At 38.2% G+C, this 13154-nt stretch overlaps 1 protein-coding gene across 2 annotated transcripts in view; it reads right to left on the reverse strand.

Moving 5' to 3' along the window:
* The window catches only part of Pnpt1 (polyribonucleotide nucleotidyltransferase 1), a 36600-nt gene that overhangs the window by 8154 nt on the left and 15292 nt on the right, over positions 1-13154 (reverse strand). For both annotated transcript variants that reach the window (XM_041669323.1, XM_041669324.1), the window contains exons 14-25: positions 11743-11813; positions 10425-10461; positions 9734-9800; positions 9565-9654; positions 8594-8647; positions 3928-4034; positions 3150-3221; positions 3000-3063; positions 2475-2558; positions 1740-1823; positions 332-438; positions 199-254 (exon numbers count right to left, since the gene is read on the reverse strand). In XM_041669323.1, coding sequence (XP_041525257.1) covers positions 199-254; positions 332-438; positions 1740-1823; positions 2475-2558; positions 3000-3063; positions 3150-3221; positions 3928-4034; positions 8594-8647; positions 9565-9654; positions 9734-9800; positions 10425-10461; positions 11743-11813 — 893 coding nt within the window. The remainder of the gene's footprint in view (positions 1-198; positions 255-331; positions 439-1739; positions 1824-2474; positions 2559-2999; positions 3064-3149; positions 3222-3927; positions 4035-8593; positions 8648-9564; positions 9655-9733; positions 9801-10424; positions 10462-11742; positions 11814-13154) is intronic.

Here is a 13154-nt window from a genome sequence, read left to right on the forward strand (position 1 = left end):
CTCATGCGGGGCAGTGGTGGCGCACGCCTTTAATCCCAGCATTTGGGGGGCAGAAGCAGGCCGATCTCTCTGAGTTCAAGGCCAACCTGGTCGACAAGAGTTAGTTTCAGGATAGGCTCCAAAGCTTTAACGAAACCCTTTCTCAAAAACACCCCCCCCCCCAAAAAAAATCGAACCTATTGTTTTATTTGTAATTACCTGATTTCAGTTATTGTAGCGGTATAAACTGCTCCAAATTCTAACTGTTGCTCTTGCTGTAAAGTAAAAAATCATTAGGTAAATAAAGATAACAGGAAAAAAAAATAGGAAAACCACTAAGATCTATACTTACATCATCTCTGCAAATTTCGCTAATGAAGTCTCTTGCCTCATGCATTGCACTAGGTGTTGGTGCAAATATGGAGAAGGTTTCTTCATCAATCTGACTAATTGTTACACCTTTAGAATAAACCCAGCATCATGATTAGGGATGGGGGTCAAAAAAGAGACAACACATTAAAATTAACAAACTCGTGCCAGAGGAGACTAATCTAAAAAGGAATGTGAGAACAGGGAGAGATCTGGAAGCAGCTGGGTTGGGTTTCTTCCGTGCTAATGACTGTTCCTTAGTGATAGAGTCACTCACCATGAAGCACACACTGCTCTCCCACCAAGTGCCTGGCACTGTATTAGGTCGCATGGATGTAACAGAGAACCATGCCGTAACCCAGCAGGGCTAATTTATTTTTCCTCCCCCAAGACAGGGTTTCTCTGTAGCTTTGGAGCCTGTCCTGGATCTAGCTCTTGTAGACCAGGCTGGCCTCAAACTCACAGAGATTTGCCTGCCTCTGCCTCCTCAGTGCTGGGATTTAAGGTGTGCGCCACCACTGCCTGGCCAGCAGGGCTAATTTTACTAGGTCCTATGGATATAACAGTGAGCCATGTCCTATCCCAGCAAGGCTAATTTTTAAGGCTTTTGTTTTACTCTTCAATTGTGACTAGGGATTGTAGCAGAACACTTTCATCGTCCTCTTTTATTTTCCACCTTTAGAATGAATCATGTCGGTTTCTCACTCTTAATCTGGTTAAGGCACCTCTGCTGCTTGTCTTTTAGCAAACTCAAAGTACAACTATTAAGTCATCTCAACATTGATTCTAGAAGAAACAGGTTAAAATGTGACCATTTCTGCATATACTCAAAGTCTCAAGTAAATGTAGCCTTGGCTGGCCGGCTTGGAACTCAATATGTAGACCAGGCTACCCTGGAACTGACCGACAGCTGCCTGCCTGAATGTACCTGGTCTCTGCATATACTCTTTAGACAAGAGCTTAAATGAAACTCGGTCAAAACTGCACAAGTAGGAGGAGTTAATAACCTGTAAGTTATTTAGTTATAAAAAGCTAAAGCTAAAAATTATTTGGGAATGTTCGTTTAAAATGTGGAAGGAATATGATGGATTTTGTCATCCTTTCTCTTCTCTGAGACAGGGCTTGCTATGTTTGTCTCCAGACTGTCATCAAATACTGGGATCACAGGCATGCCCCACCATGCTGCTTTATCCTTCCTGAATATAGCTGAGCATTACGGTTTGTTGACTTACTAAAAATTCCAATAGAAGACTCACAGGCAGACATCTTATACTTTTCTTCTCATCTTTTATCTCTCAAATACTATTTCTGGAGTAACACACTAGAGATAAAATAGCAAACTTGTATGATTTGGCATTTAACGATACCCTCAAACTTAAGACAACTCTTACCTGTGTCAGCCTGAAGTTTTTTTATGTGATATCCACCCGGTCCAACAAATTTTGCTCGTTTTGATAATGGAACTTTAATTGTTTCTGAAATGCAATCAATTCATGTAATCAGACAATCGTGTAAAGAAGCCAAAGACATAGGAACCTAAACATATGTACATTATGAAATAGAAGAAATTTGTTGTGATTAAAATTATTAAAAAATGTAGAAGAGTATGTTCTCAAATTTAAAGTCTGGTTTTCTTTCAACATAAACAAAATTGTCTTTTAAATGATTTATATGAACACAGAAATTTTATGTATTTATTGTGATGTTTTGATACATGTATACATAGTGTAATGTTTAAATATGAATAAACACGTATGTTTTCACTTTTCCATTTCTTTATGGGAAAAACATTTTAAATATTTTCTAGGGCTGGTAAGATGGTTGAGCGGCATGTGCTGCCAAGCCTAATAACCTGAGTTCAATCCCCAGCACTCAAATGGTAGAAGGAGAGTTTCAATTCCCAGAAGCTGGTCCTGGACTGCCAGACACAGCGCATATGTAGCATATGCATGCCTACACGCCCCCACACACACAGTACATGAATGATTGTAAAAGAATTTTCTTTCAATGTAGTTAGCAAAAATGTACTTATTTTTATTTTGATAAGAGAAAAGCACTTTAAAATAGTAATAAATGTTTAAACATTAATGTTTATCAAGCTGTCAGTAATAACTTTAATGTCTTACCTACGACTGGTCCATTTTCTTTTCTAGATGCTCGAGGTTTTGAAATTACTCTGTTCATTATCTGTAATATCTCCTTCTTTGCCACTAGAAAAAATACCACCAGAATAAAAATTGCAAGTGTGTGATCTGAATCAAGTGTGATCTGAAAAAGTTTCACTCTCGCTTTCTCTGGCGTATAATCCAAACTCTAGCTCACTAATGGGAACTCTTTGTATTCTAATTACCTTAATTATCTATTCCAAACTCCTCCAAACTCCTAGCTCAGAAAGTTGCTTAAATTGTAAAAATTAAAATTTTACTATTCTTTCATTTGGGTAGTCAGTCATGTAATCAATAATTAATACTTGATTATGTTAAATTACAGGGCCCCACTCTTCTGTTTTGATGGTGCTGAGGATCTGACCCAATGCATCACAGGCAAACATTCTTCCAGTCAGCCACATTTTATAGTCAACTTAGTGGGAATTAAAGGTTCCATTAACAAACTAGACAGAAATGAGAGCAGCATACAGTGTATTGACTTACCTGATGCTTGCTGAATGGCTTCCATTACAATTTTAATTGGTATTCCAGGTAATTTAATATCAGCCTAATAGAGAACAGCCAAAATAAATAAATAAACAGACAGTGGTCCATGTCATTATTTAAAGTTTAAAAAATGAAACAAGGTCGTACCTGTAATGCAGTTATTCCCTTATTTGTACCGGCTATTTTGAAATCCATGTCACCATTGTAATCTTCAATTCCCTTCAACAATTTAAGAAATTATGGTAAAGTTTTAAACAAAGTTCACCTATAGTCACAGTAGAAGAATTTCAAGTCCTAGCTCTGGAAGTAAGGTGTTTCCTCTAATGTTAAATGCAAGAGCCACCTCTGCCACTCAGCTGCTGCTCCAGGGCACAAAGCTTGCCATTGGAAATATCATCTTATGTTTAGCTCATGCCTGTTCCTAATAAATACATAAAAATTAATTTAGAATTATCCCAGAGGAAGCCATTCTGGATAAGTATATAGTAATACATATCTTTTAGAATCCAAGGCAAACAGGAAATAAACACTGTATCTATACTCCAAAAGTATAAGCATTCTTCTAGTGACCCTCTAGTTCAGTTCCTCATGGTGTGCTGATCTCCCAACCATAATATTATTTTTGTTGTGGTCTTAGGTAACTCCCGTGAAAAGGTAATTTGACCCCTTCCAAATGGGTCAGGGCCCACAAGTTTAGAACCACTGTTCTAGGCTGAGGCTTTTATATGTCTTTGATTTGTTTTGCATTTTTTGTTTTGTCTCACCACATGGCCCATGGTGGCCTGGAACTTGCTATGTAATCTTAGGTTAGACTATGACTAGTGATTTTCTGCCTTACGCCTATTCAGGCATTTGCCATCATGACTGGTCTAAGCATGTACTTTTAAATATACTTGTAAACATTTCAAACTGGGAATATACTTGCCAGGATATCTGTCAGCAAACGATAATCTTCTATTTCCCCTTTCTCTGGATTGGTTTTGGTAACCAATCCCACTGCTACACCTGCAACAGCAGATGAAATTGGGACCCCTATAATGAAAAGAAGGTTTGTGTGTAAGACATGTAGTAGCATGAAACATGCTCAAATTCTGCTGACATTATTCCATTATTCTATCAGTCATCAAATCGAGTCGAATAGGCCCCATCTCATTGCTTTTTGATCCTTTAATAATGACCTGTAAAGTAATAGATAATAACTATACTTGGCAAAAACCTAAGAGAGCAAATTCTTAAGTTTTCTATGCTCTGCTATTTTGCTTTTGGTTCCTTCTTCAAACCCTTTATTGGGTATATTTTCTAAGCCTGAACCTTTCAGTTCACCTCCCCACTAGAAAATTTGTGTATACAGCTACAATTATAAACATAATCTTTAAATTCTTATTTCTGAGAAACATGATATAAGCATTATCTGTTACCTTGTTCTTTTTATTTAGTAAAAACCTACTACATAGTAACCCCCATATACATGTAATAAATAAAAAAAAATATTTGTGCGTTCCTCATTATTATAAGACCTTCCTGCCTTAGTCTCCCAAGTGCTACAGTTACAAGGATGAAGTATGTACTACTATGCATGGCTCCCATATATAAAACTATTTTTAAATTAAGATAGCACTCACTGTGTAGTCCTGGCTGGCCTTAAACTCAGAGATCTCTCTGCTTCTGCCTCAGAAGTATTTGGGATTACAGATATGCCACTCCACTTCCAGATGAAACAAAACTTTGAAGTTTTTAATTTTATTTTGTGCATTTAAGTCTAAGTATAGACACGTGTTCTACCGTGTGCATGTAGGGGTGAGAGGACAATTCTGGAGTCTGTTTTCTTGTTATTCTGTGGGATCCTGGGATCAAACTTAGGTCATCAGGCCTCTGTGCACCGCATGGAACCAGCTCCTCTGATAAGCCATAGAGGAGGTACTTAAAGGACATGGACATTTATACTTGTTCAAACAGTCAAACTACCTTCCAAAGATATACACTTAATGTACCTTGCTCCAACAGGCATGTGATACACATATAGACATGGAAGTACTTATACATACATATAAAATTAAATTAAATCTATCTTAAAAAGTTAGTAAACAAAAAATGCAAACAAACCTGTTTTGCTTTGCTCAAGTGGCCTTCAAAATCTGCTTTATTTATTACTTCAGTGGTTCTTTTGAATACTCTGAGAAACACAGCCATGCTATTTTATAACTTCATCATTTTGCACAGGCTATTCCTTCTAGGTCAGCTATATGTCATGCCTCCTAATCTGCCTGACCCTAACATAGCTTTTCAACCTTTAAACTAGGCAAAATATCATGGTCTCAGTCAGTTTCTTTGCAATTTCTCAATTTAGACAGTTCTGTCAACTCTATAACTGCTTTCTTTAGAAATCTCCCATTTTAGGGTAGAAGTGTTGTTCCATAGTTAATGTATTCATGTTGGAAACACTTATCGATTCTTATATGTTCTTCCTTCCTTCCTTCCTTCCTTTCTCTCTCTTTTCTTTCTTTCCTTCCTTTCTTTCTTTCCTCTCTTCTTCCTCCTCCTCCTCCTTCTCCCCCCTCCCCCCCGTTTCATTGAGACAGAGTCTTGCTACGTAAATCAGGCTGGCCCTAAATTTGCTATCTTCTTGCCTTCACTGCCCAACCACTGCAATTACAGCTTTCCATATTCCTTCTTATTAGTATCCTGAGTATCCTGTATGTCGTGTCATTGTTATTAAGGAAAGGGATTGGGCTGATAATGAAGCATCCTTAAGTATTCTACCTGGGACCTCTCTCTTTCACAACACACTGATTAACCAGTCCTCTCTGCTTATCCTTCAACCAGTCATGAATGATGCACCTAATGCAGTCTAAACTTCTACACTGTTTACACAAAGGTATCATACATTGTCAAGACAGATTCTAGGTCTACTGTGTCAAAAGTATCCCTCCACCTCACTTGGAATCTAGTCATTTTTTATTTTCCAAAAATAACAAAATGAGTTATGGGTATGGCTTATTTTCCTTATTATCTTTTGGCTCTTTCTTGCTTGCTTTTTTTCTTTTTTTTTTTTTGGTTTTTCGAGAGAGCGATTTTTCTGTGTAGCAGCCCTAGTTGTCCTGGAACCAGGCTGGCCTCGAACTCACAGAGATCGCCTGCCTATCCCTCCCAAGTGCTGGGGCTAAAGTCATGCGCCACTACTGTTCTCTTTATAGCTACTTTTCATTCTAAAATACATCCCCTCCTTTTAAAAGAGATTTTTATTTATTTTATGTGTATGAGTGCTTTGCTTGCATGTATGTTTGAGCACCACCTACATGCCAGAGGGCATAAGGTATTCTGAGACTGGAGTTACAGAAGGTTGTGAGCCATTATGTAGGTGCTGGGAGCTGAATCAAGACATGCTCTTAACATGTGTCCAGCCTCTATACTGTATTGTTTGTTTTTATGAGTCAAGAGTCTTTTTTTTTTTTTTTTGAGACAGTTTCTCTGTAGTTTCCTGGAACTCGATCTGTGGACCAGGCTGGCCTCAAACTCACAGAGATCCGCCTGTCTCTTCCTCTCGAGTGGTGTGAATAGAGGCATGCGCCACCACTGCATGGTGAGTTAAGAGTCTTAAGACATTCTATAATCATGTTTTATAGAAGGTGCTAGTCTTACAAAATCAAAACTGATTATTCCTTGTATGCTAGTATATAATTCTAACTTCGAAGTCCTTTTCCATTGTCTCGGATAGATCTCTGTCCACAGTTTAAGATGTCTTTTGGTATGCTATGATAGCATATTCTGTAAGATGGTCAGCCTTATCTACAGCAAGTTCAAGATCAGCCTGAACTACATAAGACCCTCTCTAAGGAGAAAAGAAAAAGTCTTTCATTGTTCAGTTAATCTTTTCCAGAGTAGTTTTGAAACAGGATATTACTATGCCAGTTTGGCTTGCTTTGAACTCATATAGATCTGCTAGTCTCTGCTTAAAGTGCTGGGATGTCTGGACTTCATTTTGTTTTGTTTTAAATATGAGACTTGGCTGAGAAATTCAACTTCTATGAATACAAATGACTATTTTGCTCACCACTATTCCCCAAAAACTTAGATCAGTGCTTGATTTTTAGGTATCACATAGAAAAGATTTGCAAAATGAATAAATGAAGATGAACAATAGAAAACTGTAATATATTTACCTATACTAACTAGAACTAGGAAAAGGTCATTAGCAGTTTTTTGCTTTGTCCTGCTTTAAGTTTTAATATTTCTAAGTAGCATTAAAATATACTCACATATCTGCTTCACTTACTCTGGGTTATCCTCTGTGGTGGTTTGAATAAATATGGCACCCATAGACTCATTATGTTTGAATGCTTGACCCATAGGGAATGGCACTATCAGGAGGTGTGGCCTTGTTGGAGGAAGTGTGTCATTGTAGGGGTGGGCTTTGAGGTCTTATATGCTCAAGCTGTGTCTAGTGTGGTACTTAGTCTCCTTCTGCTGCCTGTGGATCAAAATGTAGAACTCCCAGCTCCTTCTCCAGCACCACGTCTGCCTGCATGCGACCATGCTTCTTGCTATGCTCATAGTGGACTAGACCTCTGAAACTGTAAGCCAGCCCCAGTCCCAATTAAATGTTTTCCTTTATAAGAGTTTTTTGGTTATAGTATCTCTTCACAGCAATAGAAACCCTAACTTAGACATCCTCCTTTCTTTATTTCAATCTGAATTGAGAATTTGACAACTTAGCAGAGGAATCCTTTTAGTAGTGCTTTTGATGCCACTTCCCCTTTTTTCTTTTGAGTAGCATTTTAACTGTTTGCCAGATATTGCTCTAAATGCCTAAAATGTGAAGTCTTTTTTCTTTAAGTTTCACAGACAGGGATTGCACCAAACTACTTTCAGTATACCTTCCTAAAATTCTGAGCATATTTACGGAATGGTACATTCTCCATGGCTACTATAAACTGGCTCAAAGGTTACAGGGTGACTTTGTCTTATGGACTGCAATGCTTTTGTTTACTAATTGAAACTGCTTCGTTGACTGGAGTCAATTCTGGAAGGTTCCAGTTTTGGAAGGGGAAAGTTCATTGGCTCACCAAAGCTAGTATATAATTTTCAGTGTATTACAAATATTCAGTGTCTTTTAGTTGAAAATAAGAATGTTAGCCAATAGTTTTCTGATGTTCTACTTTGTAATTACCTTGTGTCTGGCCTAGGTTGGTAATCTATAATCTTTTTGACTTATTAAATCCAATTTAAATAAATCTTATACTCTGTGCTAATGAAATATATATGTAAAATACTAACAGTTTTATCATCCAGGCAAACACAACCTGTCCCTGTCCCTTTGGGATCTGGTAGAGGCAGAGTTGCCACCCCAGAACGCATGGCAGGCAGTGCCCTGACTCTATATAGGTGTAAAGGTTCCTTTAAGAGACAAGCTCCACCCACACCCATTCTCTTTCTTCTGTGTCTCTGTCTCTTTCAACCTTCTTTCCTTTCCCAATAAACTTCTTTTCATGTATGCCCTGTGTAATGGTGTGTATGTCCCTCGCCATGGGATCAGCAGTCCCACCTCGTGCTGCATATCAGTACAAACAGTTTTGAGACATAATTTTTTTTACCTGCATCCATTAATGCCAAACTTCCACCACATGCAGATGCCATAGAAGATGACCCTATTGAAAAAAAAAGAACCACTTATCATATATTGATTTCTTAAAATACAGAAAAATGACTAGTCTCATTTCCTTATAATATACTACACTTGAATATAAATAGTCAATAGTCTTTTTTTTTCTTCTTTTTTTTTTCCAGGACAGGGTTTCTCTGTAGCTTTGGAGCCTGTCCTGGAACTAACTCTTGTAGACTAGGCTGGCCTCGAACTCACAGAGATCCACCTGCCTCTGCCTCCCGAGTGCTGAGATTAAAGAAAGGTGTGTGCCACCACCGCCCAGCAGTCTTTTCTTCTTTCTATGTAAACTCACTTAAGGGGCTGGGAGATGACTCTGGGCAGAAGTGTTTGCTGTACAAGTTTCAGGACCTGAGTTTGAATCCCTAATATGCATAACAGAAATGTGGGGTGTAAGGTCAGGTGTGCATGAGGTGCAGAAACAGGAGGATCATTGTGGCTTGCTGGCTGCCAGCCTAGCTCCAGGGTCAGTGAGAGATCCAGTGAGGACTTTGGTGCTGCCTTAAAAATCTGTGACCACCTGCTAGACCTTGAACTCTGCCCATTCTGCCTCAGTTGACAATGGACTAATTTATTCTATTTATCTTTTTGACCTATAAGCCTTGCTTCTCTCTTGATGCCCACTTATTCATCTGATATGAGGGAGCTATCCTTTGTCAGATGGATCCCCCTCCAAGATTAATTTGCTCTGTTGTTTGTTTGCAAAAAAATAAAGTTCCCCAAATCAGGTGTATTGTAATACATGCAAAAATGGAATATTTATTTCTAAAGAGCTTTCAAAATAACTTAGTAGCTAAAAACAGATTCAGGACAAAGGTATGATCAACTTAACATATTTTCTCCTGCAGCAGGCTTGAGGCTCTATCTAGTCTTTTTAAGGAAAGAAATACTGGAATATCGTACCGTTTGACTCAAGGACTTCAGATGTGACTCTTATGGTAAAAGGAAAATCTTTGGGAATAACAGGAAACAAAGCTTTCTCAGCAAGAGCACCTAAATCAGAATACAAAACAATGAGCAAAATGCACCAAGGCTCTCTAAGAGCACAACACAAGCTTAGAAATGTGCTCACCGTGCCCGAGTTCTCTTCTATTTACACCAGTAACTTTGCCAATTTCATTGGTTGCATAAGGAGGAAACTTCAAAACAAAACACACACACACACACACGTAAGTGACATGGAAAGATGCCTAAACATTACCAAAACAATAAAACAAATTACAAAATACAACCCCACTTTTGTTCTAAAAAGTACATCATCTGTCTCTCTGTCTCTCTGTCTGTCTATCTTCTATGTATCTATCATCTATCCATGTGTCTGTCTGGAAGATGTCTGAAAAATCCAGAGTATGTATCACAGTACTAAAATTAGCAATTTGTAAGTACTTCCTGTGTACACAAAGAGTAGGAACTGTCATGGAAATTTATTTCATTTGAAGATCTATTTTATGTATAGAAGGTTTTTGCCTACATGTCTATGTACACGTGCCTGGTGTCTATGGAGGTCCAAAGGTGCTGGATTTGGAGTTAGGGGTGGTTATAAACCACCATGTGGGGGCTGGGAACAGGGAATTACTGACTAGAAAGCTATTCATCTAAGTCTCTTTTCTAAGCAATAAAATAATTACTAAATCAGCTTTCACATATAAATGATAAAATGTTAATGAGAGGACTGAGGGAGTGGCCACACTATCAAGTTCTTTTCGTTTTGCTGTATCATAGAAATCTTTAACAATAAAAATGTTAAAGAAAAATGATCTTACCTCATAGTGCAGCATGAAATTTTTATCTTTTACCCCACTACAAGAAAAAGGAATAATATTAAAAACATTATAAGGACATAAGCAAATTTACTTCCATAAACCACTAAAAATGATTTATCATGCTTTCAGAAAAACAATCGCGTATTAATGAGTGCTGGTCTGAAACTCAAAACTTGAACAGAGAGTGAATGGGAATTTGTTTTTGGTTTTGCATAGTCTCTTGCTATGCTCTTCAGGTTGGTCTTAAACCCCTTAGTAGGCAATGCTCCTGCTCCGGCCCCTTGAGTAGCTGAGAGCAAGGTATCTGACAATAGCTGGGACTTAAAATTGAATTCTAGGTTGATTGTAGAACACAATTTTCTTTCAAAAAAAGAAAAGTCTTTTGTTACTGCTTTTTAAAGGCAGGGTTTCATGTATCTAGGCTGCAGTCAAGGATAAGGCTTGGGCTGCTGCTCTTCCTGCCTCTACCTCCACAGTGCTGACTACAGGTATGCACCTCTATGCCACACAGGTGATAACGGAGACCGAATCCAGGACTTTGTGTATGTTAGGAAAACACTCTACCAACTGAGTACATACATCTCCAGTTTCCAACCTATTAACTTACTATGTACATGAAAACAAGGCTGGGGGTAGCAATCCTGAAAACATTAGAGGTTACAACCACCAGTTAGGCAGGAAGGTCCTGAGTCTCAGGACCATGATGCAACAAGGAGACATTACCTTAAGCAGATGAACAGTTTTACTGCTGAGTTTGAAGGTACAGGAGGGGAACACAAAATTACGTATCAGTTGAGACCAGACGGTTTTCATTAAGAGTCTCTGGCTTTATTTTTAGCACCTGGGATTTCACTCATGTGTTTGTTCTCGATTTTGTAATACAAACTTTATTCAAGATTACCTGAGAATTTGGTCATGGGGAATGTTGCAAGAGACATAAACTAAATGTAATCACGTCACAGAATAAATGCTTTGCAAATGTGTTCCAAACCAACGATTTAGAAGAAAATATGGTTCACCAACAGAGAAGTATTCTTGGCAATTCTGACCATGTAGACAGAAAACGAAGTGTACAGAGAAACAGACTATAAAAGTAATAACCAAGTCTGCTATGGGGGCTCCTAGCTATGATCCCAGCACGCAGAAGGTTGAAGCAGGTTGACTGTGCTAGAGACTGAGGCCTTATCTCAAAAAAACACACAATCAGAACAGCAATGCCCTTTGAGGGTTGGCTAGTGCTGAGAGTAGAGTAAAATACTAGTGCACACACACATACAAAAAGAATGAACACAAAATATAACATAAAAATATAACTTACTTTATAGCTGTTATAATTTGATCTGACTTAATACTGGATTCTAATGAATCAAATGTAACAGTACAGAGTACCTAAGAAAAGAACAAAATTATTCTTTAAGTTTTAAAATATTAACAACAAAGATAAAAACCAAAAGGAAGTATTCATGAATATGTAGCACAATTAACAAAACCCAGAGATAGATACTGGAGTTCAATCTGAAGGTCAGAAAAGCAAAACAGACAGCCACTGGCTCTTTCCTTTACCTCAGTCTAAAATGGTGATCCTGCCTCCAGGAATCTCAGAATGAGACTGTCTGAGAGCTGTCTCCTCCCATCATGTATATGTGTGTGTGTACATGTGTGTATATATGTGTGTATATATGTGTGTGTGTATATATAGTGCTGGGATTAAAAGTGTGCACCATTACTGCCTAGTTTCTATGGAAAACTAGTGTGGCTACTGGGATTAAAGATGTGTGCCATCACTGCCTGGTCTATAAGGCTGACCAGTGGGGCTGTTTTACTCTCTGATCTTCAGGCAAGTTTTATTTATTAAAATACAAATGACGCCTTTAATCCCAGCACTCGGGAGGCAGAGGCAGGCGGATCTCTGTGAGTTCGAGACCAGTCTGGTCTACAAGAGCTAGTTCCAGGACAGGCTCCCAAACCACAGAGAAACCCTGTCTCGAAAAAACCAAAAAAAAAAAAAAAAAAAAATAATAATAATAAAAAAAATAAAATAAAATACAAATGAAATATCACTACATGTGTATATGAGTATACATACATACAAACAAACTATGTAATTTGTTGTTCTGCTCATTTGGGATGTGTGTGTGTTGGAGCTTTAACTGAGGGCCTTGCAAACCAGCTACAATCCCAGCTCAAACTAAAGATATCTGGCAAACTTAATTCTTCTAAAGGAAAATGTTGTAATCTATAAATACATACTACATAATGCTAGACATGGCAGTTATTACAGGAAGTATACACTCACCCTGAAATATTCAGACTGATTGTACATCTCAACAATTCAAAGGGCTAACACATAGCCTAAGTGTAGGGCTCACTAAGACTGCTGAGGGGGAGAAAGAGGAAGGAATATTCATAAAAACAATGCCATTCCATAAAAGAAGCCTCAACAGAGGTTCAGTCAAAAAACCTCTGCCTGCTTAAAGGAAAGTTCATCTTTGTAGACTGACAACACAGCCCAGACATTCAGCAGCGTTATCAATCTCACGGTTCAGCTTCAGCAGCAACCAGGGAATGGAGCACAATCCTTAGCTGAGATCTGGATGTCAAAGATCTTGCAGCTAAATTTATAACAACACTGAACAATGACCAGTCAATCCAGAGGTTGGAGGTAGCTCACTGGCAGAGCACTTAAGTAGCATGGTACTGTGTTCAAACTCAAGCATGGGAGAAAGGAAA

The sequence above is a fragment of the Microtus oregoni genome, unplaced genomic scaffold (assembly GCF_018167655.1).
Source record: "Microtus oregoni isolate MIOR12 unplaced genomic scaffold, Mior012 000019F_ref0000042, whole genome shotgun sequence".
Classification (NCBI taxonomy): Eukaryota; Metazoa; Chordata; class Mammalia; order Rodentia; family Cricetidae; genus Microtus; species Microtus oregoni.